The sequence below is a fragment of the Balaenoptera borealis genome (assembly GCF_965194805.1).
Source record: "Balaenoptera borealis genome assembly, chromosome: 5".
NCBI lineage: Eukaryota > Metazoa > Chordata > Mammalia > Artiodactyla > Balaenopteridae > Balaenoptera > Balaenoptera borealis.
Genome location: NC_138862.1, coordinates 83,235,526 through 83,263,336, shown reverse-complemented (window position 1 = coordinate 83,263,336; position 27,811 = coordinate 83,235,526). Strand labels below are relative to the sequence as shown.

The following is a 27,811-nucleotide window of genomic DNA, read 5'->3' as shown; positions in this document are numbered from 1 at the left end:
CTGCAGTGAAGTAGCGCTTTGCACAGGAAAGGGTCGGGCTTCTTGGGGGCTGGGGGTTCCTACGGTGATGGGGCCCTGGGGTTCGCTGCAGTGATGAGGGTCACCGCAGTGATGAAAAGCTGAGCCATTGTGGGGGTGAGGGGTGAGGGGCCAGGGGTGGGGTAATATCGGGATAGCTGGGGTTGCTGCAGTGCTGGGGTGGGGGGACTGCAAATTGAGCCCCTCTGCTGCACTTGCAGAACCCCTCACTTCCTGAAGGACGGAAAGGGTGCGGCCTCGAAGGCCTCCGCGCCGCACTGACGGGGGGCTGCGCGGGGCGAGGACGCGGTTCCTGCACTGCGGCGTCTGGCTGGAGCGGCCGGCGCTGGCGCGGAGGCGGTACTGCGCCCGAAGCGGGCGGGGAGCAGCAGCCCCACCGCAGCGACAGGCGGGGCCGAGGCCAGCTGGAGGGGCCGCCTTCCGAGCGGGGGCGGGACCAGCACCCACCGGGCCGACGCCCCTGGGCGGACTCAGAGCGGTCGCGGCGGGCGCCCGGCAGGTGTCCGGACTGAATGTGGCCCGGGTCGCAGAGGCGGCACCACCTATCCTGGTCCCGTCGTGGCGCCCAGAACTCCGCAGAGGACGCGACGGTGAGGCTGGGGCTGCCTGAGGGGAGGGAGACGATCCCCAGACCCAGCCCGCAGCATCCCTAGACAGTTCGGCTGTGCGGGCGCCGGCGACTGCAGCCCCCCTTCCCAATCCCAGATCACTTCTGCCAGGATGGGGAGAGGTGCTCTGGACGGATCCCAACTAATCCCTCTGCCCCAACACCTCTCCGGGTCTAGCCTCCGTAAGACCCCCTCCTTTCGCTTCCCATCTCGTTCTTCCCAACCCAATCCCCTCCACTCCGGCCTGCAGCCCGTATCAGCGCCCCTGTCAGTTGAGGAGCCCGAGAGAGAGAGAGGGACTGCGGCCCTTCGGCTCCCCGTCCCACTCCGCCCCTGCTATCCCTTGCTGGGCTGGGGGCACCCAGAAGGATGCTGGCCCTTTAAACCCTTGCTCCCCACCCCGAGCATCTTCCATCTCTCCACCCGCGCCACTTCCAACAGCTGGCAGCCGCGGGGAGCCCCGGGGGGCCGGCAGGTACTGGGGTGGCGGTGAGGCCCGGGAGGGTGTGATGGAACAGCTGCGACATTACCCACCCCCCACCCCTCCGCCACTAGAGGAGCCGGCGGCGGGACTGCTGGGCGCCCGTAGCGCCAGTTAAACATTAACCCTCCGGTCCCCGGGTCCCCGTGCTGCCTGGAGCTGCGCTCCGCCCCGGCTTCCCAGGTAACCGGCGAGGATGCCCATCCCGCCACCCCCGCTGCCTCCCTCCCCTCGCCACCTGTCCGCCGGGCCGGGCTCAGCCTCGCGCCCCCTGCAGGTCCGCGTCCCAGCGCCGGAGTTAGAGCCTCCCCGCCTGCTTTCAGGAGGGTGGGGCGGAGCGCCCTGAACTCGCACTGCGCACCCCTCATCGAGCACCCCCTCCACCAGAGGCACCATGCCCGGCCTGTACTGCCCCTCCAGCTGGACGCCGCTGCCCCTCACGGACTCCTGGGTTCGGGCCTGCGCCAATGGACCCTGCCTCAGCCTGCGGGCCCGGCTCACCTACCACAACCCACAGCCGCAGCCTGTGGACGGTGAGTCCCGGGCGGGGGCGCAGGGTGGTGGCCAGCGCAAGCCCAGCAAGGTCCGACATCGCCTGTGCCCCCATCCCGCCCCAGGCGTGTTTGTGTACCCGCTGGCCGAGGCCGAAGTGGTTTCGGGCTTCGAGGCGGAGGCCGCAGGACGGCGCGTCTCCTTCCAGCTGCAGAGCCGGCGCCGCTCGCAGGCCGCCTGCTGCCGCGCGGTGGGCCCCGCGCTGGGGGCCTCAACACCCCGCCGCTGTGCGCAGGGTGAGTCCAGGGCGCTCCCCGCCCCATCTCCCTGAAAGCAACCGCACTTTAGTTCCTGCCCCCGCTCTGCATCCCGCCCCTCTCTGCCCCCCCTCCAGCCACTGGTTTTTTCATTCATTGATTCATCCTTTTATTCCACAGTCGAGGACTGGGCCCCTGACGTGGGCCAGGTGCTGGGGAAATGTGAACCAGGTCTGACCCGAGGTTTGCAGCCAGGTAGATAGACAAGGCAGGCAGCTCCCTCTGGAGCTTTGGCTCCTGAGCCTGGGACAGGGTTTTGGTCATCTCGGAGTCCCAGAATCCCAGCATCTGGCACAAAATGTGGCACAAAGAGGATCAGTGAGTGCTGGGTGAGGGGATGGAAGCCCACCCCTCTGCTAGGTTTTCTGGCTTGCACTTCATTCCTTTATTTATTTGTACATTCACTTGATTCCTGCACATGGGATTTACCATCTGGGTGAGAAGAGGGACAGAATTCAGTGGTGTTGAGAGTTGGCACAAGCCCAGCAGGTAGTTAGAGGCCAGAGTGAGCTCTGGGCTGAGGCCTCGGGAAAATTCCAGAAGGAAGTGGAGCTAGCATTTGACTGGAAGGAAGGGTGGGATGTAGTGATATGGAGAGGAGAGGAAAGGCACTCCAGGCAGGGGCAATCATGTAAGCAAAGGTTTCGAAGTAAGTTATACTGGGTGATGGTAATAAAATACCTCATGTTTATAGTGATTCACAGTTGACAAAGCCCAGTCACTGATGTCACCTCATTTGAATCCAGAGAGGTATGTAATGCAAGTGTTGTTCTCCTTCCCTCTTTTATAGGTGACAAAAGTTAACAGCAATAGTCTCTTAAATGTTGGATGCTTCGCGTATATCATCTCATTCATTCCCCACCACAGTCCTTGACATATAATTATGACCCCCATTTTATAAATGAGGAAACCAAGCCTCCTCTAAACAAGAGAGTTACCAAAGGATAGAATTAGAAATCACAGAGTGGAGACTCAAAACCTGACACTGTGCTCTCTTCACTGTATCAGACTGTCCCAAGCCTCAGCTGCCTGGGAGGGAAGCCCCTTTCTTCCTTCTTACCTTCCTTTTTTTTCCTTCCATTTTTTTCTTCCCTTCATTTATTCAGCAAGTATTTTTCAAAAGAGTGGGTAAATGATTATTGTGGGGAAATGAGGTGAAGTAGAGCTGTAAAGGTAGGCTGGGGCCAGACCATGTAGGGCCTTGACCATCACTGTATACACCTGGCCATTTTCCCTTTAGCAGCAGTGGTGATGCCCATGACTCCACCCGTCCCCAAACAAACGGGGATCTAAGTAAAATGATGTGCTTGGTATGTAAATGTCCTCTAGCTAGCTTCCAAATAGATTACAGTTCCTGAATTCCTCTTGGGTAGAAAATTCTGGAGCCACACCTAGTGGGCAGTGGGGAGTCCCTGACCGTTCATGAGCAGGGAATTTGTGAGCAGGTGGGTACCAGGCTATGGGAGATGTCAGCGAGGGTTCTTTAGGAAGATGAGGCCCAAGGGTTGAACAGGCTGGAGCAGGTAAAGAAAGAGAGGCGGAGGGTATGGGTCCCCCAGGACCTTGGGGGTGGTGTGGACATGCCCCCTTCTCCTCCTCAGCCCTCTGTTAGCAGTGATGTCACTCCTGCCTTTCCTAATGACAGCCAGCTCCTTCTACCATCAACCTGCCTCTCCTTCAACCATCGTTCATCTCATGCCTCCATCCTGCATCACCAGTGCATTAGCCCAGCACCCCTCCAACCTCACAAGATTCCCCTTGCCCAAGCTCCCCTGACTCAGTGCCTGCTCCCACCCCCAGATTCCCCCATCTCGTCTGCTTCCAGCCCCCTCTGACCCCTTTCCTCACTCATCATAGGTCATCTTGTCTTGGATCTGGCCCAGGCCCGGTCCACACTGGTGCTGCCCACAGGCCTCATCGCCGCAGCCGGCACCATGACAGTGACCCTGCGCAGCAGCCGGGAGCTGCCCTCCAGTCCTGACGGGGTGCTGCGCGTGGCCCTGCCCTCCGTGCTCACCCCTCTGGCCCCCCCAGGCCCGCTGGGGCCCCCCAGGCCTCCGGGGCTCTGTGACGACAGGTTGGGCCTATGGTGATTCTCTTCGTCCCTCCCTCGACTTCTCTGGGTCTAGTGCGGGTGAGGGGGCTTTGGCAGGGTGCCCCGGGGGATGGGCAGGGTGGGGAAGGGCTGAGGCCAGTCAGCCAGAGGGGCTAGGGGCCCTGGTAGTGGCCCAGTGACCCTCCTTGTGTTCCCTTCCAGCCCCACCAGCTGCTTCGGAATGGGCAGCCCTGAGGGGGATGGGCCAGCCTGGGAGGAGCCAGCTGCCCCTCGGGACGTGTTCTCAGGCCCTGCCCGTTGCCCGGCCCCGTACACCTTCTCCTTCGAGATGCTGGTGACTGGGCCATGCCTGCTGGCAGGTGGGTGCCCCTCCCAGCATAGCTGACTGGGAAATAACTGAAGGCTCAGGGATGGGAGGAACACAGGACAAAAAGAAGACAGGGACCTAAGCCTTAGGAACCTCTAGTCTCACAGTGGGATCACCCCCTGGCCACTTCCACACAACACACACCTAGGTTTGTCAGTGTCATTTGTGTATATCCCACTCCACTCACCAATGAGAAGAGAGATGCTTACAATGAGACCGGTCCAAGTGATGAAGTTGAGTTTTCTTGTGCACAAGGTGGAGGAGGATGTTAAATCAGCAGCTGGCTGCTATATAACTGCTTGACCAGGCAGGAATACACCTGGGAATTCTCCTCCCAGTCCATGAAAGCAGGTGAATCCCCCCTTGTCCACACCATAGCTTGGACTCTGAGAGCTGAGCTGAATCAGTCATGATCCTGGCCCCACCACTATTGCCTGGGAAGCTGATAGTTGTGCTCTCAGTACTGGCTTGGGGTGGGGCAATCATCACCTCTCCCTGCCTCTACATCCCTCAGGCCTGGAGAGCCCCTCTCATGCTCTGCGGGCAGATGCCCCCCCTCATGCCAGCTCTGCAGCCACCATCTGTGTCACACTGGCAGAGGGCCACCACTGCGACCGGGCCTTGGAGATCCTGCTGCACCCCAGTGGTGAGAGACTGGGACACACAGTAGGCCAGCTCTGACCTGCTTCAGGACCACCTGGGTAGCATTTTTCAAGTGTAGATTTCTGGACCCTAAGCCAGACGACTGAGTCATTTGTGAGGGTGGGCCTGGTGGTACAGGGAGGCCGGACAGGCAAAGTTCTCCCAGGACAGTGGGCCTGAGCAGTTGGGGTCTAGAGACAGGGACTTCCCTGACAGAGCTGTGTCCCCTTCTCCCCAGAGCCCCACCAGCCACACCTGATGCTGGAGGCCGGCAGCCTGAGCTCAGCAGAATACGAGGCCCAGGTGAGGGCCCGCCGGGATTTCCAGAGGCTGCAGCGAAGGGACAGTGAGGGGGACCGGCAGGTATGGCTGCCTGGGGTCCTGGCCTGGCCCCTGGTCCCACTTCTGGCTGTGTTAGTGCAGGAGGAGCAGGCGAGCAGGCTTACGTTGGGATGGGCAGGGGGCTTCTGCTCTCAGCAGGAGCTCTCAGTAGCTGCCACCACCCTCCCAGAGGACTGATGAGTATTTTCACAGGAGGGCCCACTCAAGTGTCCCTGGAATGTGTCTCGGAGGATTGGGGGTAGGACTGACCTAGGCAGAGGACAGCCACTTGTCTCTGCCCCTGCTTTTATTCAGATGACTACAAGAGGGTGCCCCCTCTGGGTGGAATGGATTGAGAAAGTCTCCGGGGCTAGGTCCTGCTGCCAGCCTAGGTCGGAGTTGCACTCAGCCTGGCCCAGGATGACTCGGGGCTCCCGTGCTCAGGTATGGTTCCTGCAGCGACGCTTCCACAAGGACATCCTGCTGAACCCCGTGCTGGTGCTGAGCTTCTGCCCGGACCTGAGCTCCAAGCCTGGACACCTGGGCACAGCTACTCGGGAGCTCCTCTTCCTGTTGGATGGCAGCAGCATGGCACACAAGGCCTGTGGGAGCACGGTGTGGGCAGGCCTGGGGTTGGGTGCAGCAGTGGGTCTGAGGTGGGCTGGGAGGCAGCCTCCCGAAGACACGCACACACACACACACACACACACACACACACACACACCCCTCTCTCTCCTTCTCATGCTCATACATACATGCATTTCTCCCAGATTCCAAGAGCCTCTTTCATATGTAAAGTTACATTCAGTCACACCGAATCTCAAACCCAAGGATTCACATACACCTCCAGGGTCACATACACAATCGTCTCTCACACAGAGTCTCCCTCACATGCCAGGGTCTCACTTACAGTCTCACACACACAGAGCCTCACCCAGATTACCCCTCATTTTACACACGGCCTGGAGAAAGCAAGCAATCTGGCATCCCTTGTTCTCTACCGGTGCCAACGGGGCCTGCCTCACCCTGCCCTCCCTGGCTCTCCCCAGGATGCCATCGTTTTGGCTGTGAAGTCGCTCCCGCCCCAGACACTCATCAACCTGGCCACGTTTGGCACATTGGTGCAGCCCCTCTTCCCAGAGAGCCGGCCTTGCAGTGATGTGAGTGTGGCCCGGGGCTCTGGGGGCCTAGCCAGAGGCGTCTCAGCCAGTGTGGCCCAGCCCATGTCCTTCTCCTCCAGGAAGCTGTGCAGCTGATCTGCGAGAGCATGGAGATGCTGCAGGCTGCGGGCGGCCCCCCGGACGTGAGGTCTGCGCTGGACTGGGCCCTGGGGCAGCCCCAGCACAGGGCCCACCCTCGGCAGCTGTTCCTGCTCACCGCTGCCTCGCCCATGGCTGCTGAGACCCACCAAACCCTGGAGCTCATGAGGTGGCACAGGGCGGCAGCCAGGTAGGATGGAGTGGGCAGGGCCAGGCTCCTGAGATTGGCCTCCCAAAGAGGCTCCGGGAGGTCACGGCTGCTCCCCTTCTCTTGTCAGGTGCTTCTCCTTTGGGCTGGGGCCTGCCTGCCGCCAGCTGCTGCAGGATCTGTCTGCCCTCAGCAGGGGCCAGGCCTACTTCCTGAGGCCTGGGGAAAGGCTGCAGCCCATGGTGAGCTTGAGCCTGGGCCCTGCTCCCTATTCGTCTAAGTCCTCCTCCCAAGTAGCACTGAGTCTGAAACAGAACCTGGTCAGGTTGTGGGGTCTTTAGGCACCCTGCTGTGGGGTGCTGCAGGAGGCCAGAGGTGTGGGAGACATGGCCTCTGACTGCTCCCCAAATCTTGCTCTCAGTTTTGTCCGGGTACTAAGCCATATCTTTGAAAAGTCTTGCCTTATCCACGTGGCACAGTTCAGGCCAGGAGAAGCACCGAGCCCTGAGTACTGAACACTCAGTCCCCTTGCTTGTTCCTACCCCCATTCCTTCCCCCAACCCCAGCCAGACCCTGCTCCCCTCAGCCAGGGGCTGGGTAGGTGGCATCAGCAGAAGGGCAGCCTTCCCACTCTGTTGGCTGTGTGGCACCTCTTTCTCTCCCATGGCCTCCCTCTGGTCACTCCTCACAGCTGGTGCAGGCCCTGCGGAAGGCACTGGAGCCCGCGTTGAGCGACATCTCTGTGGACTGGTTTGTGCCCGATGCGGTGGAGGCGCTGCTGACGCCCCGGGAGATCCCAGCGCTCTATCCCGGGGACCAGCTGCTCGGTTACTGCTCGCTCTTCAGGGTGGACGGCTTCCGGTCCCGCCCCCAAGGGGTAAGCCTGGGCTGGGGTGTGGGAGGTGGGCCTGGGATGGCTGAAGCCCCTGCATCTCTGCAAAACCCATTTCCTATTCCCTGTGCCTCTCTCTGCCAAACGCTCCTACTGCTACCCACTAGACCTCCTTAGAGACCATACTGGGTCCCTCAAGGTGACTGCAGCCTGCCTCCCTCATAAGGTCTTCCACTGAGCTGTCCTGTAAAGTGCTACCCTTGGTCACTAAAGCACACAGTTACAGAGAACAGCGCCAGCATTAGTTTCAAGGTTTTTGTCGAAACTTGCTCATTACTTCACACAGTGCCCTGCAAAAAGCACCATCTGGATTATTTCCTGTAACATTCAGGGACAGACAGAGCATTGTCTCGATGAAATCTCAGATCCCAACTCTGCCATGTACTAACCATTTGATTTTGGACACGTCACTTAACTTCTCTGAGCCCATTTCCTTGTACTGATTTTTTTCGTAAGGTTGTAATTAGAAGTCATAACATGTGTGCTCTTGGTAGGATACTTGACACATAGAAGGAGTTGGATAAATGATTGTTATTTTTATTATGAAAAGCTGTATCTGTCTAGAAGAACCAAGCATGCTTCCTCCTTTTTGGTCAGGAGAGCTGTATAATGGACTGTTTGTCTTTTTCCCTGGCTGCCGGGAAGCTCAGGGCCAAACCTGAAGCTCAGCCACAGCAGCTCTAGTAACCCTATGGTCAGCATGTATGCTTCCTCTTTCCTTAGTACTGGGCTCTCACTTCTGGTTTATTATCTTTATTGCCTCTTGCAGTGAGCCATCTTAAATCCTGTTTGGAAAGAGGTAGTGTATAACTATAATCAGTTGTTGTTTTTTCCCCCCCCCCCCCGCAATGTCTATCCCTCTCCAGGACCAAGAGCCTGGCTGGCAGAGCTTGGGCAGCTCCGTGTTCCCATCCCCAGAGGAAGCACCATCTGCCACCAGCCCTGGCACCGAGCCCACTGGCACCTCAGAGCCACTGGGAACAGGCACTGTGTCAGCAGAGCTGTCCAGCCCGTGGGCTGCTGGGGACTCAGATCGGAGTGAGTGCCTGAGTGTATGTGTGCTGGAGGAGGAGTGGGCAGTGGGAGGGGCCAGGGCTGGGATCTATTCTCCTGCCTCCCAGTAGGTGCTGATGCTCTGACAGACCCAGTCACGGACCCTGGACCTAACCCCTCTTCTGACGCAGCCATATGGCGCCGCATCTTCCAGTCCTCATACATCCGGGAGCAGTATGTGCTTACCCACTGCTCTGCCAGCCCAGAGCCAGGCCCAGGCTCCACAGGCAGCAGCGAGTCCCCCGTCTCCCAGGGCCCTGGGTCCCCCGAAGGCAGTGCTCCCCTGGATCCCCCTTCTCAGCAGGGCTGCCGCAGCCTGGCCTGGGCAGAATCTGCTGGCTCCCACTCCTGCCCCCTGCCTCCACCCCCACCGGCTCCAGTCAAGGTGAGATTCAATCCACATCCATCTACCATGTATCCAGCAAATATTTACTGACCATTGGCTGTATGCCATAAATTGTGCAGTGGTTACTATTAAGTCTACCTGAAGAAATAGATGGGTAGTGATGGTATAATGTATAATGACCATACCATGCAACATACATTGATGAGCACAGGGACGTGGCTTTATGGGAGTTCAGAGTCAAGGTGATTAACCCTGTCTGAGGGAGTCAGGAAAGCAAGAGCCACCTCTGGAAGAATAAGAAGTTAGCTAGGCAAAACGGGAGAAGACATGAATAAAAACAGACAAGCAACAACCTCAACTGAGACATAGGCATGAAGTGAGATGACGCTGGGAAGGGGGTCAGGGGCCAGAAGGAGTCTGGCCTCACCCCTAAGGGTGGTGAGCAGCCATCCAGGGTTTCAGACAAAGGGGCATGTGGCCAGCTGTGTATGTATGTCTGATGGCCAGGAGCTCTGCATTCCTTGACCATTGGACCCACCCCCCTTCTCACATGCAGACTGGGGCCTTGAGTGCTGAGGTGTTGGGCCGTCGACGCAGAGCGGCTCTAACTGGCCGAAGCCTCTCATCCCCCCCAGGCCGGGTGAACTCAGTCCCTGGCCATCTCCGGCACCCCTCTCTGGGGGTAGCACCAGATGGGCCAGGCCCTGAGCCAGGGCAGCTGCTGGGACAGGGCCTGGATGACTCAGGTAAGGGTTAGGGGGAGCCGGGTTCTGACACCAAGTAGACCTTGGGGAGGTGGAGCCCAGGGCACCCCACTGCCCCTGCTCCTACCATCGTCTCTCCCCAGGAAGCCTGCTCTCCCCAGTCCCCATGGACTGGGACATGTTGATGGAACCACCCTTCTTGTTCACGGCTGTTCCCCCCAGTGGGGAGTTGGCCCCTCCAGCAATACCACTGCCTCCCCAGCCTCCACGCTGCCATGTGGTGATCCGGGCCCTGTGCGGGGAGCAGCCTATGAGCTGGGAGGTGGGCGTTGGGCTGGAGATGCTGTGGGGGCCTAGGGACGCTGGCTCACTGCCTCCGTCACCCCCTGAAAGAGAAAGTGCTTGGGACCAAGCACTCCATCGACTGACAGCAGCTTCCGTGGTCCGGGACAACGAGCAGCTGGCTCTCCGAGGACGGGGCGAGACCAGGGCTGACCGGGGTGAGTTGCTGGTGGCCCCAGTCAGGGCTCAAGGAGCCTGTATGGGACAGAGAGTGGCAGAGGCACAGGTCTGTGGGATCACTCGCTATACCTCACCTTGCTCACAAGTGATTTGAGGCGGCTCGCCCACATTGTCAAGAAAAAAAAATTAAGCAGGGCAATGGGGAAAAAAGGGATAATAAAAGGAAGCAGAGAATGAGATTATATCAAAGATGCACACCATGAGGTTTTGTGCTCTTGCAAGCATGGGACCCCAAACTGGCAAGCTTCCTAGCAGCCAACAGAGAGGGGATTTCATCTTGTAATGATTCACAGTGCCCACAGCATAAAAACAAATCTGTCATTTAGGGAGATTATTAAAATTAAATAAAGTTAAAATGTCAGTTCTTCAGTTGCACTAGCCACACTTCAAGTGCTTAATAGTCACATGGGACTAGCGGCTACTATACTGGATCATGCAGATGTAGAACATTTCCATCATTGCAGGAAGTTCTGTTGGGCAGTGCTGAAATGAGTGGATGGAAAAGGTACCACAGTCAATGCCTCCTCTGGGCTGTATCCAGAATGTTGAATTTGTGCGTGGCCGGGGGCCTAGTCTTGCTACAATGTGGTTGAGTGTTCAGCCTAACCACTTCTTGTCAAAGCTGAGGAGTCTGAGCTGACCCCGAGAAGGAACTCCATTCTGTTCAAAAGTGGACAGAAGGCTGGGAGTTCCCTGGCGGTCCAGTGGTTAGGGCTTGGTGCTTTCACTGCCGGGGCCAGGGTTCAATCCTTGGTCGGGGAACTACTAAGATCCCGCAAGCCTGGAGGCACAGCCAAAAACAAAACAAAACAAAACAAAATGTGTACACAGGGAGAAGCTATGGGAGCACTGAGATTTTTTTCTGGGAAGCCCTTTGTAGAGTGGGTGCTGGGAGCGCACCCCCCTCCCAGTCAACATGTGGCTCCTTGGTTTTGCAGGTCATGCCCGGAGGTCCTGGCTCCGAGCCCTTCAGACAAGCAAGGTCAGCTCTGCCCCTTCCTGCTTCACTTGCCCTGTAGCTGTGGATGCTACCACCAGAGAGGTCCTACCTTCAGCCCTGCAGGTGCAGAGCTCAGGTAGGTAAGGTCCCTTCCAGGTGACCTCCCAGGTGCCGGTTCCCATCTCACTGGCCACCCTCCGAGACATACCTCACCTGTCTTCTGTGCCCCTGCAGAGCCAGCCGAACCCCCGGGCACCCCTCCTGCCTCTCAAGGTCATCTAGATGCAGCTCCTCTGCCCCCAGTCGTCCACTCTAAAGGTAACACTCAAATTTGGGTAAATGGTAGGGACCAACCAGGCTTAGGGACCACCACTGAACGGCTCCAGTTCAGGACTTAAGGGAGGCTCTCTGGCAGGCGGCTGGGAGCCGGACCAAATTGGCAACTCCAGTTCTGCTTTGGGGGACCACGCAGCCCCCATCGGAGGTCCTCATCGTCTGCCCCCCGAGCCTCCCTCTCGGTTCAGCCTGGGCCGTCGGAAGGCCAGAGGCCCAGACAGCCATAGACTCTGCAGCCCCAACACGGGCCAAGCCAGTGACAGCAACAGTGAAGGCAGCAACCACGACTACCTGCCCTTGGTGAGGACTCGGGAGGTGGAGGGTGGCGCTGCCAGGGCCAGGGCGCTGTCTCAGCTCGATTCTCCCCCCACCTCCTCTCTCCTCAGGTGCGCTTGCAGGAGGCGCCCGGCTCCTTCCGCCTAGACGCGCCCTTCTGCGCAGCGGTGCACATCTCTCGGGAGCGCCTGTGCCGTGCCTCGCCCTTCGCTGCACATCGCGCCAGCCTCAGCCCCACCTCGGCCTCCTCTCCCTGGGCACTGCTAGGCCATGGTGCTGGCCAGGGTGACAGTGCCACGGCCTCTTGCAGCCCATCCCCCAGCTCGGGCTCCGAGGGTCTAGGCCAGGTGGACAGTGGCCGGGGCTCAGACACCGAGGCCTCGGAGGGGGCGGAAGGGCCTGGTGGTGCCGACCTGCGGGGCCGGACTTGGGCCACTGCTGTGGCGCTTGCGTGGCTGGAGCACCGCTGTGCCGCGGCCTTCGGCGAGTGGGAACTGGCGGCAGCTAAGGCTGACTGTTGGCTGCGGGCCCAGCACCTGCCCGACGGCCTCGACCTGGCCAACCTCAAGGCCGCAGCCCGGGGTCTCTTCCTGCTGCTGCGCCACTGGGACCAGAACCTGCAGCTGCACCTGCTGTGCTACAGCCCAGCAAACATGTGAGGGTCACCGGTTGCTCTGGCTGGCACCCCCCAACAAACTCAAGTCACTGCCACCCAGAGCCAGCCTCTTGGTGCTGGGAAGGGGTGGGTGACAGTCCGCCCCTACTGCTTCTCATTCCCTTCACAAAATCCTCTTGCCCCACAGAAAGTGCCTGCCTGTGCTCTCTCCTGCTCCTCCCACCCCATGCCCCTTCCCCTCTGAGCTCTGTGCAGTGCAGTAGAAGGGGAGAGAGCCACAGTCCCTAAATCCTATGCAATAAAGTGCCTCTTAGGACTGTCTGAATGAGTTCTTTATCTGCCGCGTGCCTGTCCCTCACAGCTTGGTCCAGGCACCTCCACGTAGGCTGCACAGAAGTGGACTTCGCAAAGTTTATTGGGAAGGGCACACAGTCCATCCCCATCCAGGGTCCTGAGAATAGACTGGAGGGGAAGAGATGGATCTCAGTGGGCTTTCTTGCTGTGCTGGATGGTCTTGGGGAAAGGCTGGGGGCCCAGCCAGAGCTGCAGCAGGATGACAGCATGGCACATGTGCAGGGCACCAGAGCTGCAGGACGTGGATGGGTATGTGTTCCAGGAGAGCTCAATGAGCCCCAGCACCAGCAACCTGGAGATGAGAAATAAGCTCCAGGTCTGTCCAGGTTCTAGGCCTGCAGCACTTCAGCTCACCCCCTGCCCCTCCGTGGTCATAGTCTTGGGATGAGGAGCTCCCTACCCCTTCCCACGCCCCCAGGTTGTCCCAGCTGGTACCTGAGCAGGTGTGTGAGCCAGCGTGCAGGCGTGGCCCACAGGAGGTAGGGCAATGTGTGGAAATACCAGACGTAGAACTGGTAGTGAAGGGAGCGGCTGAAGCAGATGCCAATGAAGTTGGAGGTGAAGAGGGCAGAAACAATCTGTATGCGGTGGTCAAGGCCAAGGGCAGGAGCAGAAGGGGTAGGGAGGTTTCAAAGCAGAGGGACAAAAGTTTTGGGGTCAGATAGCCCCTTGGCTCTGCTGTTCCTAGATGCATACCTTTGGGCAAGTTTCTTAACCTCTCTGGACCTATTCCTCAGTCTGATGTGGAGGCAGTAATATCTAGAGCCGTAACGCCTAACGAGTCGTCACTTACTAGCTATGTGACCTTGGCAAATTACTTAACTTCTTAAAGCCCTAATTTTCCCATCTTTAAAATCTGTAAAATGAGGATAAAACAGAGTCTCTTGTGAGCTTTAAATGTTAGAATGTATGTAAATCTCTTAGGACAGCACCAGGCAGAGAGTGAGCACTCATAATGGTAACTCAATAATATTTAGAATAAAGAATAAAAAATGCTTAAATATGTAAAGTGCTCAGCACAGTATTGGTAAGAGCTCTATGAATGGGCCCTGTAGCTATTACTGCTACCTCCTTTTCCTTCTCCCAGGTCACCAGCCATGCAGGGCTAGTTGACCAGGACCCCAACTTCAGCTGGAGAGGGCAAGACTTACCTTCCCATGATTTAAAGGATATGGTTGGGTGTGAGGGGCTGGGGTGGAACCTTCCTTTTGGAGGGATCCTTCAGCAGTGACAGGATACTTTCTCCTGTCCTGGGGAGAAGCCATTGAGATACTTATCAAGCCCCCAATGTGGGCCAAGCAGAGCTCAACATCTCCCCATGCAGCCCCTAAGGCCTAGGCCCTTCACTCCTTCCCCCATGTCTGCTCATGAAATTGCTCCCCTTTCTCACCTGTGCCACCTGCAGAGGGCAAAGAGCAAGAGCAGGGTGAGGTGGACAGTCAGAAGTGCCAGGTGGAAGGCACGATGCAGGAAGAGGGCCTCGGGGAGGAAGCGCCAGTTCACGGTCCAGCGGAAGAGAAACTGGCGGCCAAGGTCAAAGGAGCGGGATACGTAGCCGACGGGGTTCTCCAGCAGGAAGGGTAGCCCCAGCACCACCTGAGGATGGGTGTGATGTCAACAGAGCTGCCCAGGCTCACCCTCAGCCTCATGCTAATCACTGAGAGGAGGGGGAACAGGGTATAGGTCTCAGAGGTTCCCTAATTCCCACTAGGAATAGCAAGAAAGCCAGCCCACCCACCCAGACAAGAGCCTTGGGCCAAAGAAGCAGGTAATAACAGTGCTTTAAGTTTGGATTCACCAAGTCATAAATGCGCAGAGTTAGAAAGGCTCTCAGAGACCATGTAGTTCAACACCCTTGTCTGACAGCTAAAGAAACCAAAGCCTAGAGGTGGTGGCTGCCCAGATCAGAATCAACTCCCAAACTCTGTCTCTTGGCTTTGAGGAAGTCTCAAGGATGAAAGGAGGCCAGACAGAGTGGCCTCTGCTTCATTAGAAAGGGGAAAGGGTAAGGAGGGAATACCTGAAGGACAGCACAGATGCCCAGCTTGGGGAGGGCCCCACGGAGGCCAAATTGCGTGAGGAGAAGGAATAGTAACCCAGGGGCGAAGAGCAGCACATTCATCTTCACAGAGACTGCCAGGCTGCAGTGGATAGGGGAGAGGAGAGTGGGGATCAGCTCCAGGGCCATGCACCCCACCCAAAGATGTACAGCCCACCATCACCACAGCAACTCCTCCCCTCCCCTACCAGCAAGCTCCAGGCAGAGGGTGAGCACTCGTACTCAGAACTGCTGGAGGGAGGATAAGGCAGCCTGGGAGGAGGCTGGGAGTAGGGTGCTGATACCCTGTCTCTACACTCAGACTGAGTGAGCAAATATATATTGAGTATTTAGAAAGTGCAATGACCAACTCCAACAGCAGATGCTGTCTGGAGGGAACAGAGGATGGGAAGAGGGTGTGTGTGTAGGGGGCCTGGGGGTGAAGACTTTCTACACATCCTGGACTCACCTAGTACGGCCCTAACTGACCTACACTGTCTGGCCACTCCCTTACTTCCTCTGCTGCAGAAAATTGGGGAGAAAGTGATGGAATACAGAAAATGAAAGAGGGGGCCAGAAGGGAGGGGTGTTGACCTGAAACAGCAGCAGCCCCAGCTCCAGCGCTGGGCCAGCAGGAGGTTGATACTGAGGAAGAGCAGCACCATGGCCACTGGGTCATTGAAGAGCCGCAGCACAAAGATGGAGTGGACACGGTAAGAGGCACAGCACATGAAGAAAAAGACGAAGGGAGGTACCTGAGAGGTGGGCACAGTGGGGAAAAAGGTCAGCTCACCAACCCTGAACCATCCCCACATCCCAGCCCTCCCAGTTTGGGGCCCCCTGTTCCTGGTAGTGAGGACTCACCTTGCAGGTCTGGTGGTAAATCAAGAAGACAAGCAGCAAAGTGGCCAGGTAGAGCACAGCGAAGATGTGCTGGGCCATGCGGATGTCAGTGCCCCGGCCAGTGGCATAGTATAGCCCCATAAAGATGTACACAAAGCCAGCTGGATACCTGGAAGAGGAGAAGGAACGTGAGTTTGGATCAAGCTATCTGGCCTGGCATCCAGTCAGCCCCTGCCATCCTCACTGAACCGCCTATCCCCACTCACACAAGAGGTCCAGTGTCACCCCTCAGTTGAGTATAGTCATAGGTGCCGTTGATGACGCCCTCCACCTCAGCCATGTAGGCTTTCCAATCAATCTCTGTATCTGGAAAAGGACAGGACGATGTAGTTACCTCCAGGTTCAGAATTTCTCTGCCTCAGCCCATCAAAGCACAGAGTTCCAGCTCATCCTCGGGACTTCTATCATAACCCCTTCTCTAAAGGCCTATCTGACATTCTCTGGGTGAACCCAGGTATCTCATACTCAAACATGTCTGTAATGGAACTCATAACCTTCCACTCCAAATCTGCTCCCCTTCCTGGGTTCCATGAATGGTACCATTAACCTCTCAGCTGCTCAAGTCACAAACCTGGGAAACACCTTTGATACTTCCTTCTCTTTCATTTCCAACCCCCAGTCACCAAGTCCTGCCTATTCTTTATCCTAAATATCTCATCCTTCTCTGCTATCATGCAAATTTGGGCCTAACAAAATCTCTAGCCACAATGGTGCAAGAGCTCCCTAACTAGGCTCCCAGCTTCCACTTTCACCCCACTACAATATATTTTCCACCCTGCAACCAGAGAGCTCATCCTGTAATAGAAATCATATCACATTTCTCTGCTTAAAACTCTTCAATGATTCCCCAAGGCTCTTAAGATAAAGACCAAATCCTATTCTTCCCATTTTTAGAAGATGCAATTATGAATTAATAAGGTTAAGTGACGAGCTCAAGAACAGTGAGCTAGGAAGGGTAGATTGGAACACACGGAGCTCTAAATTCTTAACCACCATGCTAAATATCTCCTTAACACAGCTTACAGATTCCTTCATGATCTTGTCTTGACTTCTGCAATCTCATCTCTTAGTACTACCCTCACTTGATTTCTGTGTTCCAGCTCTAAAAAAATTCTTTCAGTTCCTCAAAGGAAATAGACTTTCTCTTTTGATAGGAGCTCTTTGATACAGGATTCTCTCTGCCTAGAGTACTCTTCCCCCCAACCCCTTTTGTCTCTTTCCTCAAGGAACTAGCTCTTATCTTTCGAGGAGGACTCTCGGAAGCCTTCTCTGACTCCTCAAGTCTGCATTAAGTGCCCTCCTATGTCCTTTATAGCACCCTGCCTACTACCATCATGATGAATATGATGTGTTGTAATTTTCTGTTATCTTTGTCCAGGCCCACACACGCAAGTAGGAAATGTGTCTATCTTTTTCACCACTATACCCTTGGTACCTAGCATAGTGTAAGCCATATAATAAGCACTCAATAAATATGTATTGAATTAATGGTCTTTAGCAAGTAAGCCTTAAGTCCAGTGGTTTCAGCCTGGAGAGGAGTCACCAATAATGCCAAACGGACTCAAACGGTCACAAAATGCCATCACTGAGAAGAGACTTCCAGACCTCAGAATTGAACAGATGAGAAGATTGAGACCCAGCAAGGGAAGTGACGTGTCCAAAGCCACAGAGACAAGCAGCAGCAGCCGCCATTAACTTGGACCCAGGTTTTCTGGGAGGGATTAAGATCGGGTTTGGCTCTCCGCGGAGCAGGCTTGGGATTTGGGTAAAAGATACGGGTCTGCAACTGATGACTGAGTGGATCAGGGGTCTAAGTCTGAGCTCCCAATGTGGGTCCCAGTTTTGGTCGGGGGTTCGGTCCCCCTTCCCACCCTCCCCTCCCCCTCGGCGCACTCACATGCCACCCTGTGAATGACCCAGAAGGTGATGCCCACCTCCGCCAGGCAGAGGCAGGCGGCCACCAGCAGCGTGTAGCGCGGTTCCAGCAGCAGTAGGCGCCGCTCTTGCCAGGCGCGCCGCAGCCACTGCCCGCACAGTCCCACCGCCCGAGCTGCGGGACCTGCCCGGCCGCGCTTCCTCAGGCCTGCCGCCATCTTGAAGGTGCGCCGCACTTGCGGGCCCGCTACCCCGGAAGCCCGAACCTTTGGTACTTAGGTTCCGCTTCCCGCGCCGCGTGCCCCAACGGACCGAAGGCTGACTGGAGTTGCCGGAGTCCTTATTTACTCCACTAAAATCTAGTTCTTCCACATCTGTCTCCCCTGATGGACTGCATGCTCCATACGAGCAGGAATAGACTTACTCCTCAGTACATACTCAGCCCTGGGCACACAGGAGCTAATGTGGATCGAACGTTTGCCCAGAAAAGTAACGTTCCTGCCCACGCCATGTCTCTACCCCCCTCCTCCGTACCTCCCCCGCCTAGCATAACACTTCGCCTATGTTGGTAATATCTGCGTTCATGCCAGTCTTTCCTGGAGAGCAAGACCTCTGTCCGCGCTACTCCCGCCACCCCCCAGAGCCTTCCGGGTGCTCAAAACTAGGAAGAAATGAATGTTTCATTAATTTTCAGACGTCTTAATGGAAGGAGCCAAACTGAAAATATGAGAGGGGCAATGACGAGCCGGAGTAAGTCTGACACCACGAGTGTGGCTCTCAGAAGTTAGTGAGCAGCGGATCCAGAGGATTCAGGGTCTGGACGATATTATTCCCCCACCCGGAGGATTCTTCCAAGCGCGCTTAGCAGAGGACGGAAGTTCCACGTGTTTATATTGAGCAACTGCTGGTGCTGGGCGGAGACACAAAGGCCGCGCCTCCTATATGCAGCCATTCCAATTGGCTACATAAGGGGTCAAGCCCCGCCCAGAGGTGGGGGCCAGTTGCCTTCAAGGCCCGGCAGCCGCAAGCATGGCCTGTCCAGGGGCCTGGGTGCCGCTGCCGGAGTTACCAGAGAAGAACTATGAGTACCGCGAGGTCCAGTACTGGGACCAGCGCTACCGGGGTGCTGCCGACTCTCCTCCCTACGAGTGGTTCGGGGACTTCTCTTCCTTCCGTGACCTCCTAGAGCCGGAGCTGAGGCCGGAGGACCGTATCCTCGTGCTAGGTGGGTAGTCCCGGGGCTGCCCAGCCCAGGTGGAGCTGGTTGGACTGGCCCCGCCCCTCGCTTCTGCCTTCCCCTCTCAGAGGACTCCCCAGTCAGAAGTCAGGATCCAGTACCTTTAGAATCTCGGCAGTATTTAGCCAGGGCAAACAGGAGCCAAGAGATTCTTAGTCCGGGGACCCCCAGGAGAAAGACAGTCTCTCTGAGTCTGAGTGTGGTAGGTGACCCATGACCCCTTTCCGGACCTGGGGAGGCAGCCTCGAGCACTGGAGAGTTCACAGTAACTAGTTCAAGTCCCAGCGCTAGTTGACTGTAGGACTTGGGACAAATCATGAACCTGTTCTGAGCCCCGGATTCACTTCTAGAAATGGGACTGCGAAATCAAGTCGGATAAGGCACGTGCAGGCACCTCGAACGCAATGCCTACTGCTTTTCTGTGTGCACCACTGGGCACCATGAGCCATTGTCACCTAGAGAATTATCTCTTGACTCTCCAAGCTCTAACTGAAACTTGGTCCTATGTCGTCGTCGTCCCCACCACCCCACCCCACCCCCATCCCACCGTGTGCAGTGAGGATGAAGACAGCTCCCTCTGAGGGGAGATTGCAGCCGAGATTGGTGTGATTCCCCAAAAGGAACAAGTACTGGGGTTTCAGGTGGGGCTCTGAGAGGTCCACCTGCCCCCCTTGGGGTTCTCTTCCACTGCCAGCCTTGGGGGCTCCAGTGAAGTTTGATTAAACAGCGGATTTCTTTCCAATTATAGTTTTTATTTTGCTATTTTTAAAACCATGTATTAAGTGAAATATTTCACATATATGAGACATTTATAATACAGTATATATGTAAGATATAAATAATAACTCGAATGTGCGTGTATACCCTACTCGGTTTGAGAAATACAGCATTCCTAGGACTAGAAAGTGCTCAAGAACTTGAACCCTGGAGGCAGCTAATTATGTAGGGATCTCAGCACATGTCATCTTAGCTGTGGAATCATGGGCAAAATACTTAAATTTCTGTGCCTCCATTTTCTCAGCCTTAAAAAAAAAAAGTAAGAGTACATACTTATTTATCAGGTTTTTAAGATGATTGAGTGAGTATGAAAGATAACTAGAAAAGCCTGACAAAATAAAAAGCCTTGTATATCCAAGGTTTTCTGTGTGGTCCCCCAAACCTCTTCCCCCCAGAGGTAAAACCTCTCTTGAATTTTGTGGCTTTAAACCATTGCATTTATTTACAGATTTACCATAGATCTATGTTTTTCAAGCTTTAGTGTAATAACCTGGAAAACTGGACCCCACCTTGAGTATCTAATTCCAGGGATGGTCTAAGGCAGGTCCCGGGGTCTGTATTTTCAACAAGCCCACAGGCTGATTCTCATGCTGGTAATTGGCAGAGTAACACTGCCTTAAATTCTGCCAGACTGGGAGATATCCTTTTCTGGATAGAGGAGGGAAAAGTCTAAAAATCAAAAAGAAAAACTTTCCAGACAGGATTCCCAAGATCTAAGAACAGGACCCACAGCTTGGGGGGGTACCCTATGTTACATTCCACCTAAACAAACAAATTGAACACCTGGTAGGTGCTAGGGAATGTGGTGAGCATTTTCTAACTTATTTAATCCTCATGGCAACCCCTAGAGGTTAGTGATAAATATTATGAGAACTACTGTAGGTTAGGGTTCAGTAAACTTTTTCTGAAAAATGGCCAAATAGTAAATATTTTAGGCCTTTCAGGCTATACAGTTGGTGTCACAACTAGAAAATGGTGATGGTTGTTATAATAGAATCTTCAGTATGGAGCTACTGGGAAAATAAACTGAGATAATCCTTATAAAGTACTTAGCATGGGACCCAGTGTTCAAAAACTGTTAGCTATCATTATTATTATTGACAATGGGAGTCAGAGAGGCACTTTCTCCAGGACTGCTTGGAGAAAGAGTACCTTGCCTGAAGACTTGTGTCTGGTCCCTATGGCTAGATTCCTCATTACAGATGAGTGCGTGTGGCCGTCCCAGTTTTGCTGTCATTATACTTCTCTGATTCTCTCTTCTTGCTTGACTCCATGCTCTGTAGAATCTTCTGATTATAATTTGGCTTCAATTTGTATTTGCTATAGAGACAAAAGGGACTGACCAGAGGATTGACTGTCTAGACCCCATGATGGCTATTTTTTCCTATTATAAATTAGCGAATTGGTATTCTGGTTTACACTTCAGTCTCTTGGTGTTGGGATAGCATCCACATAGCTCTGGGCTCCCATATGATGGGTTCTTGGCTCAATTCTCCAGAGCTCTGCTTCCCTAAGGCCCCACCTAGGGAAGCAGTGGCGGTTCCAAGCCTCATCTTAGTTGTTAGCCCCAAATCACTGCTTTCTAGGCATAACTGGCCCTGTGGTCAAATTTTATTTTCCCTTCATCTTTAATAAAGTTGTTTTGGGAGATACCATTCCTGTACCAGAGGGAACGAAGGAAGGAAATTTGGGTTTGTCCACAGCTAGGCAGAGCTCTGCAGGCATATGAGGTCAGGTGTTGGGTGATGAAGGCATTGTGGTCAGAGAACCCAGTGGGATTCCAGGCTGAACTGGGTTAGAGTCTCCTATTCAGCCACCCTCACCTCCCGTCCCAGAGCCTGTTGTGGTTCCAGTGTTGGGACGCACACATTGGGTTTTCCCAGGTAAGACTGTACTCTTCCTGAGCCCCAGAGCCTGAGGAGGAACACAAGAAGGGGCAGCCGAGGACCAGCCAGCAGTCTCTGGCACCTGTCCAGGTGCCAAGCTCTGCCTGCTAGATTAGGGCTATCCCAACAGCTGATTCTGTGATCCTCTTAGGGAGGCAAATGGGGATTAAAGGCAATGTAATCCCAAGAGCTGGGGATCCCCATGTGAGGCCACCAAGAACTGTCATCCAGGCCTGTTCTTGGGCTGATACTGACCACAAGAGGGCCTGGAAGAGGCCAACAGATCTTTGAAGGAAGCCATGCCCACTGGGCAGTAGGTCCACATCCACTCCTCTAACCTCCACCCTCCACCACTTTGGGACTGCTTTCCGGGCACTTCCCACCAGAGTGTTATGATTCTTCAAGACTCTGGCTGGTTGTCAGTTCCTCCGATCCTGTTGGCCCACCCATCTAAGGTGGGGACAGGGAATCTCCTATGTGCTCCTGCAGCCTGTCCCTATTGAAACACTCATTGCATTATGTGGCAATTGCCTGACTACACATCTGTTCCTCTCACCAGAGCATCAGCTCCTTGAGGGCAGAAGCTCTTTATTCATCAGCAGAACCCAATATGTGGCGCTCAATCATACATGAAGAAATTACAAGGAATCATCTCCACTGTGTGTCCCCACTTAGTTTCCCCTTCACTTGTTAATTCTGCCTTGGAAAGCAAAGTAAGATAAAAACCCCTAACGTGAAGTCTTCCCAGGGCTGATATCATCAGAGGATCTCTGAGAGGTTAGGAATTAGGATAATACTAGCATTATCCTATTAATAATATTATGATGCCAATATTATCCCCATTCTGAGTCTGAAGAAACTGAGGCTGAGTTGAATGACTTGCCATGGCTGTATGACTAGAGATATCAGAACCCAAATCTTTGAACTCCGAAGTTCAAAGCTCCTACTCTTCAGCTGTTTAGTTTTTAAATTTAGAACATCACATCCGACATGTAGGCTAGGTATTGTTATCTTCATTTTTCTGACTAGGAAATCCAAGTTCCTAGTATGTAAACGACTTGCTTTAGTCCACAGAGCCAGGACTGATAGAGCCAGGATATGTGCCCAGATCTGTATGACTCTAAGGCTCATGCTCTTGTACCATGCTGCTTCTCCCTCAGTACGGGAGGGTTTGAGATGAGAGAAAACAGGCCTAGAGTGGATGGATAATTGGGGAGGTGAGAACCAAAGCTAACCTAGACCTTTTGTCACCCACCCCTTCTCACCCCAGGCTGTGGAAACAGTGCCCTGAGCTACGAACTATTCCTTGGGGGCTTCCCTGATGTGACCAGTGTGGACTACTCATCAGTAGTGGTGGCTGCCATGCGGGATCGATATGCCCATGTGCCCAAGCTGCGCTGGGAGACCATGGACGTGCGGGCACTGGGCTTCCCCAGTGGCTCCTTTGACGTGGTGCTCGAGAAGGGCACGCTGGATGCCCTGTTGACTGGAGAACAGGATCCCTGGAACGTGTCCTCTGAAGGTATCCACACTGTGGACCAGGTGCTGAGTGAGGTGAGGGAGCACCAAGGGAAAGACGGCTGATCAAGAGGTGGGGATGAGGGGTTAAGGTTTTAGGAGACCAGAAGAACTCAGAAGCCAGAAGGAGGCATGGTTTGGAACAAGTAGTGGGTCCCTTCAGGACTATGGTTGCCTGAAGGAAGGGGGTGTTAAGCTGGATCAAGATTGTAGGGGGCTGGAGTGGCCAGGCTCACAGAGGCTGAGGATTGAATACTGTGTTGCCATAGAGATGAGGTAGCAGCCAGGTTCCAGGTAGGGAAGGTAAGCAGCTGACAGGAAGGCAATGCCCCCTGCACCTGACATCACTCCCATGCTCCTACCTGTTTAAAATATAGCCCTACCCCGACGGAACAACCAGGGGCAGAGAGGAAGCCTCACTCTTTTGCCATGGAAAGCCCTGAGCCCTGAGCTACTGGATGGAGGGTAGTACCTGAGATTTCACTGGGAGGGCATCTGGGGCCATACTGACCTTTGAGAACCTGGAGATGGGCTTCTCACCAATGGCTTCTCTATCTGCCTTTCAGGTGAGCCGAGTACTGGTCCCTGGGGGCCAGTTCATCTCAATGACCTCTGCTGCCCCCCACTTTCGGACAAGACACTACGCCCAAGCTCGTTACGGCTGGTCCTTGAGGCATGCAACCTATGGCAATGGTTTCCACTTCCATTTCTACCTCATGCAGAAGGGCAAAGAGCTCAGTGTGGCCCAGCTGGCCCTTGGGGCCCAGATCCTCTCACCTCCTAGACCTCCCACCCCACCCTGCTTCCTCCAGGACTCAGATCATGAGGACTTCCTCAGTGCCATTCAGCTGTGAGGCCAGAAGCATGGTCCTCCTGCCTTTCTGCCCCAGGCTCAAGTATTCGGAATTCCTGACTCAGGGCTTAAGGTCAGGTCCAAAGTGCCCACATCCCAGGGGCCTCATGCCTAACTAAGACAGAGCTGATGGGAGCAACCCCACATGAAAAAAAATACAGGCTAGGTCAAACTAGATCCCAAATCTCAGGTTTCTGACTTCCTTCTTAGGCTCCTCAGATCTCTCCTGGATTCCCCAACTTCCTCCCCCACCATACTGAACCGTCAGTGATTCATCCCCAGGGGCAAATCTCAACACAACCCCTGTGCATGCCAGCCCGACTTGGAGACTTGCATCCTTGGGGCCTGTTACTGACCCCCATTCAACCTGGATTTATTCATAGGAGGCTGCAGACTTTGAATCTAGATTGCTTCTGACCCCAGCTCCAGCCCCAACTCTGGTGACCTATCCTGCTCAGGTTGTATTATTTACCCAAGGAGGCCACGCTGTAATGATGTTCCCAGGCCAGGCTGACCTGCCTGTGTTTACCTGGCAACGCTTCTCTGTCAGTTACATGCACCTGAGATTCCCAAGTATCTGCTCCCCTCCCCAAAAAGAATTGGAGCCATTTTGGGCTGGCTCCTGTAGCAAACCAAAGCAGCAGCTACACACACACGCACACACAGGGGGGTCTGTGTTTATTCACACACTCCTGGTACAGTGAGGATGGAGGAACATTTACAAAGGACATCCCTGGGGTTGAGAATATCTCCAGGGCTAGGGCTACAGGTGTCATCCAAAGATGCAATGCAGCCCCCATTTGGATTCCCAGGGGCAGGACGCAGGGGTCCAAGGTAAAATCAGACCTGGGCCCTTGGAAGGTGATACCTTGAGGGGAGGGGTCTGCCAGAGAGCCGCCTGGGGTCAGGCATGGGCAGACTGGTCATATGGTTGGTTACCATGTTGGGGGCTTGTCCCATCCCAGCCTCAACACCCATCCTATCTGCCAGGCGCAGAAGAGCGTGGCCGAGACCGTGGGGGGAGGGCATGAACCACGAGGGGAGTCAGTAAACAAAGAGTCGGATATAAAAATACAAATGTGCTGAGGAAGTCCCTTAGAAAGAGGCTGAGGCTGGGGTCACGCCAGACAGGGGTGGAGGGTGAGGAGCGGCCTGGAGGGCTGGGCTCAGGTGGGTGGGAAGCTCATGCAAATATGCAGCCAAACATCCCTGGCCGCGTGCGAGGTCCGACACCGGCAGGCAGCCGGTCTGCGGACCAGACCTGCCTGAGAGGGGCGGGGCAGGGGAGCCGTGCGGGAGGGGACGGGCCGGGGCTGAGGGCCGCGGGTCTCTGTCCGTTCCGGTGTGCGGGGTGGGGCTGCGGCCCGAGGTTCTAAAGTGCATGAGCGCGGCGGCGGGCTCCGGGCCGGTCCGCGCCGCCGCTACCGCCGCCGCCGTGGTGCTGAAGCGGACAGCTCCGGAGTGCCTGGCGGCGGCGGCAGCGACTATGACCCGAAAGCGGCGCGGCCCTGCAGCCCCCGCCCGCGGGCGCCTGGGCCGGGGCGGGGGGCGCCGGCAGCCGCATCGCCGGCCCGCGGTCCTGGCCGCCGCGGGGCTGGGCCCGGAGCCCGCCGCCTGAGCCGGCGCGTCTACACTCCGGACGGCGGCTTCTCCCCCATCCCTTTCAGCACGTCGTCTATCCGGTCATCCTCGATCACCACTGCGCAGGGAGAAAGCGCGTCAGCCGCGCGGCCTCGGGGGGCGGCGGCGAGAATGGGCCCCTGGTCCTCGCGCCCCGCTCAGCTACTGCCCGTGGCCCAGAGACGCCCCTCGGACCTCCGTGCTACAGTGACCTCCCCATCCGAACTCTCCTGCCGACTCAACCCACTGCTGACCCCAGCTCCCACAGCCCCACTCCTCTCCTTGTGGAGGAACGCCCCTCTTCCAAAGACTCCAGCCGTTCAACCTTCCAGTCCAAACCCTCCCGCCGCCTGAGCTCTCCTCCATCCGAGCTGATCGGAAAGCTTTTGCTCATGGGATCCCCCTCGTCCACCCTCACTTCAACAGAATTCCCTCCTCAAACCGAATCTCCATCTCTTCCAGCCCTCTCCTCAACCTAACCTTCTTGCGGCTAGAACCCCTCTTCCGATCCTGGCACCGACAGAGCCCCTTCCCCATGCAAACAACCAGGACAAGCGAACCCCCGGCCCCCTGCCCATTCTCCAGTCAGACATCCCTCCCCACCCGAAGGTTCTTCCGTAGCATACACCGACTCAGCGTTTGATCCCGAAGAAGCGGCCCGTCGCCCCATGTTCCCACTTCAGGCAGCCCCAAATGCCCCGGCCGGCCCCTCCCCTTCGCCCGGGTGTCAAGGCTCTACTTCCAGAGGTGGCGAGCATCGAATCCGGGGCACTGCTCTCCCAGGAGAGGGGAAGAGGGGGACACAACACTGCAGCAGGGACCCCCCCTCCAACCCCGGCCGGCGAGCGGCTGGCTGCGCTGGTCTGCGGCAAGAGCTGCTGGCGCTTGGCGGGGAACTGCAGCCGGGGGGCCCCGGCGGAGGGTTTCTGGGTCAAGCGACGACTCCGGGCCCCGGCCGCGTACCTCTCTTGGCTCGGCCGATTTGGCCCAGCTTGGGGGGTCGCTTGGCTTGGTTGCCCGCGAAGAAGGAGTTGGTGTCCTGCAGGCGGCAGCTGAAGGAGAGGTCAGAGCCCTCGGGGTCGGCGCCGAAGCGGCCCATCTTGTCCTCACTGTAGGGCAGGATCTCGGACATGGCGGGTGCGGGGTGGGCGCGGGACTGCGGCGGGGCGCGGGCGGCGGGCTAGCTGCCGGACCGGCCCTAGCTCAGCAGGGGAGCCGGCGGAAAGATGAAGTCATGCAGCATCCGGGGCTGCGGAGCCAAGCGGGGCCTCCTCCCCCGCGCCTCCGCCTCCCGGGCCGCTGGGCAGGCGGCGGCGGCGGCGGCGGCGGCGGGGACCGGGCGGGGGCGGTGCGCCGGGGGGCGGGGGGGCGGCGGCGGCGAGAGCGGAATGACGATGAGCGCCCGACTGCCGCAGAGCGCGGCGGGCGGGGCGCAGTGGAGGTGGGGCGGACACCGGCCAGGGGAGGGAGGGAGGCCGGCCGCGGGGGTGGGCTGGTGTGCGGACAGGAGCGCGCCCAGCTCTCTGCGGAGGAAAAGGAGCGAAAATGGGAGGGTCCTGCCATTGGCGGGACTGGCGGCTGGGCGAATGGTACCGGCCAACGGGTGCAGGAGGCGGACACCGGAAGCGCTGCCGGGGTGGGGGGCGGTCGGATACGGCGGAGATGTGCGGGAACCCGCAGGACGCGGGAATGGCTCAGGCCAATAGGTGGTGCCCCCGCCGTTGGCGCGCTCTTGTATAGGGTTGCTCTTCTGGTCTGGCGCGCTCTTGTACAGGGTTGCTCTTCGGGTCTTAAACTGTTCATCTGGAGCCTGTGTTTCTCTGACTGTCCTCTGTTTCTGTCTGTGCCTATTTATATGTCAGTCTATCTCCGTGTGTCTGTCTGTGTCTCTGTCTCAGTGCCCCATATCTCTTTGTGTCATGGTCTCTGTCTACGTCTATCTCTTAAGTGTCTCTGCTCTTCTGTATCTGTCTCCATGCTTGGCCTCTATGTGCCGTAGTGACACATGGGGGCCTCAGGGTCTGGGAGAACCGCAGGGCGCGGCGGGCGCTTTGAGCCCGAGTTTCGGCGCCAGCAACAGGGCTGGGGGTCTCGGTCTCTTCTTGGAGGAGTCTCGGTAACTGGGCCGACGCGCGCTCACTAGGGCATCCCTCAACCCCCAGCGCTGTTGCAGCCGCCGAAACTCGGGCTCAAAGCGCCCGCCGCGCCCTGCGGTTCTCCCAGCCCCCGAGGCCCGCGCTGCGCTTGCAGTGTAGGAGGAATGAATGACGGCGTCGCGCGGGGCGCCCTGGCTGCAGGTGACGCGGGGAAGCCCGGAGCGCCTGAGGACGCGTCG

At 56.5% G+C, this 27,811-nt stretch overlaps 4 protein-coding genes across 17 annotated transcripts; 2 read left to right on the top strand and 2 right to left on the bottom strand.

Moving 5' to 3' along the window:
* The first annotated feature begins 415 nt into the window (after positions 1–415).
* On the top strand, positions 416–12,736 carry VWA5B2 (von Willebrand factor A domain containing 5B2). Of its 6 annotated transcripts, none has more exons than XM_082393874.1 (21): positions 417–629; positions 1,203–1,311; positions 1,452–1,661; positions 1,746–1,916; positions 3,795–4,014; positions 4,195–4,352; positions 4,875–5,006; positions 5,241–5,365; positions 5,768–5,923; positions 6,373–6,483; positions 6,564–6,772; positions 6,861–6,972; positions 7,422–7,607; positions 8,489–8,660; positions 8,747–9,060; positions 9,578–9,767; positions 9,869–10,225; positions 11,186–11,323; positions 11,422–11,505; positions 11,603–11,823; positions 11,910–12,736. In XM_082393874.1, the coding sequence occupies exons 3-21, from the start codon at positions 1,523–1,525 to the stop codon at positions 12,456–12,458; spliced, it is 3,744 nt and encodes a 1,247-aa protein (XP_082250000.1). In that variant the 5' UTR covers positions 417–629; positions 1,203–1,311; positions 1,452–1,522; the 3' UTR covers positions 12,459–12,736. The 6 variants fall into 6 exon arrangements, with proteins under 6 accessions (XP_082249997.1, XP_082249996.1, XP_082250000.1 ...); XM_082393873.1 differs by having other exon boundaries at positions 8,744–9,060; XM_082393872.1 differs by having other exon boundaries at positions 3,795–4,026.
* On the bottom strand, positions 12,700–17,842 carry ALG3 (ALG3 alpha-1,3- mannosyltransferase; the record flags this gene model as incomplete). Of its 8 annotated transcripts, none has more annotated exons than XM_082394096.1 (9): positions 17,608–17,839; positions 15,917–16,016; positions 15,672–15,819; positions 15,402–15,562; positions 14,790–14,910; positions 14,160–14,365; positions 13,943–14,014; positions 13,205–13,347; positions 12,700–13,061 (listed from the first exon to the last, which is right to left on the bottom strand). In XM_082394096.1, exons 1-9 carry the CDS (start codon positions 17,801–17,803, stop codon positions 12,700–12,702), a joined length of 1,509 nt encoding a protein of 502 aa, XP_082250222.1. In that variant the 5' UTR covers positions 17,804–17,839. The 8 variants fall into 8 exon arrangements, with proteins under 8 accessions (XP_082250222.1, XP_082250225.1, XP_082250223.1 ...); XM_082394099.1 differs by having other exon boundaries at positions 17,645–17,778; XM_082394103.1 differs by having other exon boundaries at positions 12,813–13,061; positions 13,205–13,350; positions 13,944–14,019; positions 17,608–17,842.
* Positions 17,843–18,560: 718 nt separating this feature from the next.
* On the top strand, positions 18,561–24,033 carry EEF1AKMT4 (EEF1A lysine methyltransferase 4). Of its 2 annotated transcripts, none has more exons than XM_082394235.1 (3): positions 18,561–18,810; positions 22,756–23,007; positions 23,570–24,033. In XM_082394235.1, exons 1-3 carry the CDS (start codon positions 18,615–18,617, stop codon positions 23,785–23,787), a joined length of 666 nt encoding a protein of 221 aa, XP_082250361.1. In that variant the 5' UTR covers positions 18,561–18,614; the 3' UTR covers positions 23,788–24,033. The 2 variants fall into 2 exon arrangements, with proteins under 2 accessions (XP_082250361.1, XP_082250360.1); XM_082394234.1 differs by having other exon boundaries at positions 18,562–18,810; positions 22,756–23,039.
* A 484-nt stretch (positions 24,034–24,517) lies between these two features.
* CAMK2N2 (calcium/calmodulin dependent protein kinase II inhibitor 2) lies at positions 24,518–26,980 on the bottom strand. Its single transcript, XM_082394290.1, has 2 exons — positions 26,440–26,980; positions 24,518–25,555 (listed from the first exon to the last, which is right to left on the bottom strand). Exons 1-2 carry the CDS (start codon positions 26,606–26,608, stop codon positions 25,485–25,487), a joined length of 240 nt encoding a protein of 79 aa, XP_082250416.1. The 5' UTR covers positions 26,609–26,980; the 3' UTR covers positions 24,518–25,484.
* Positions 26,981–27,811: the final 831 nt, after the last annotated feature.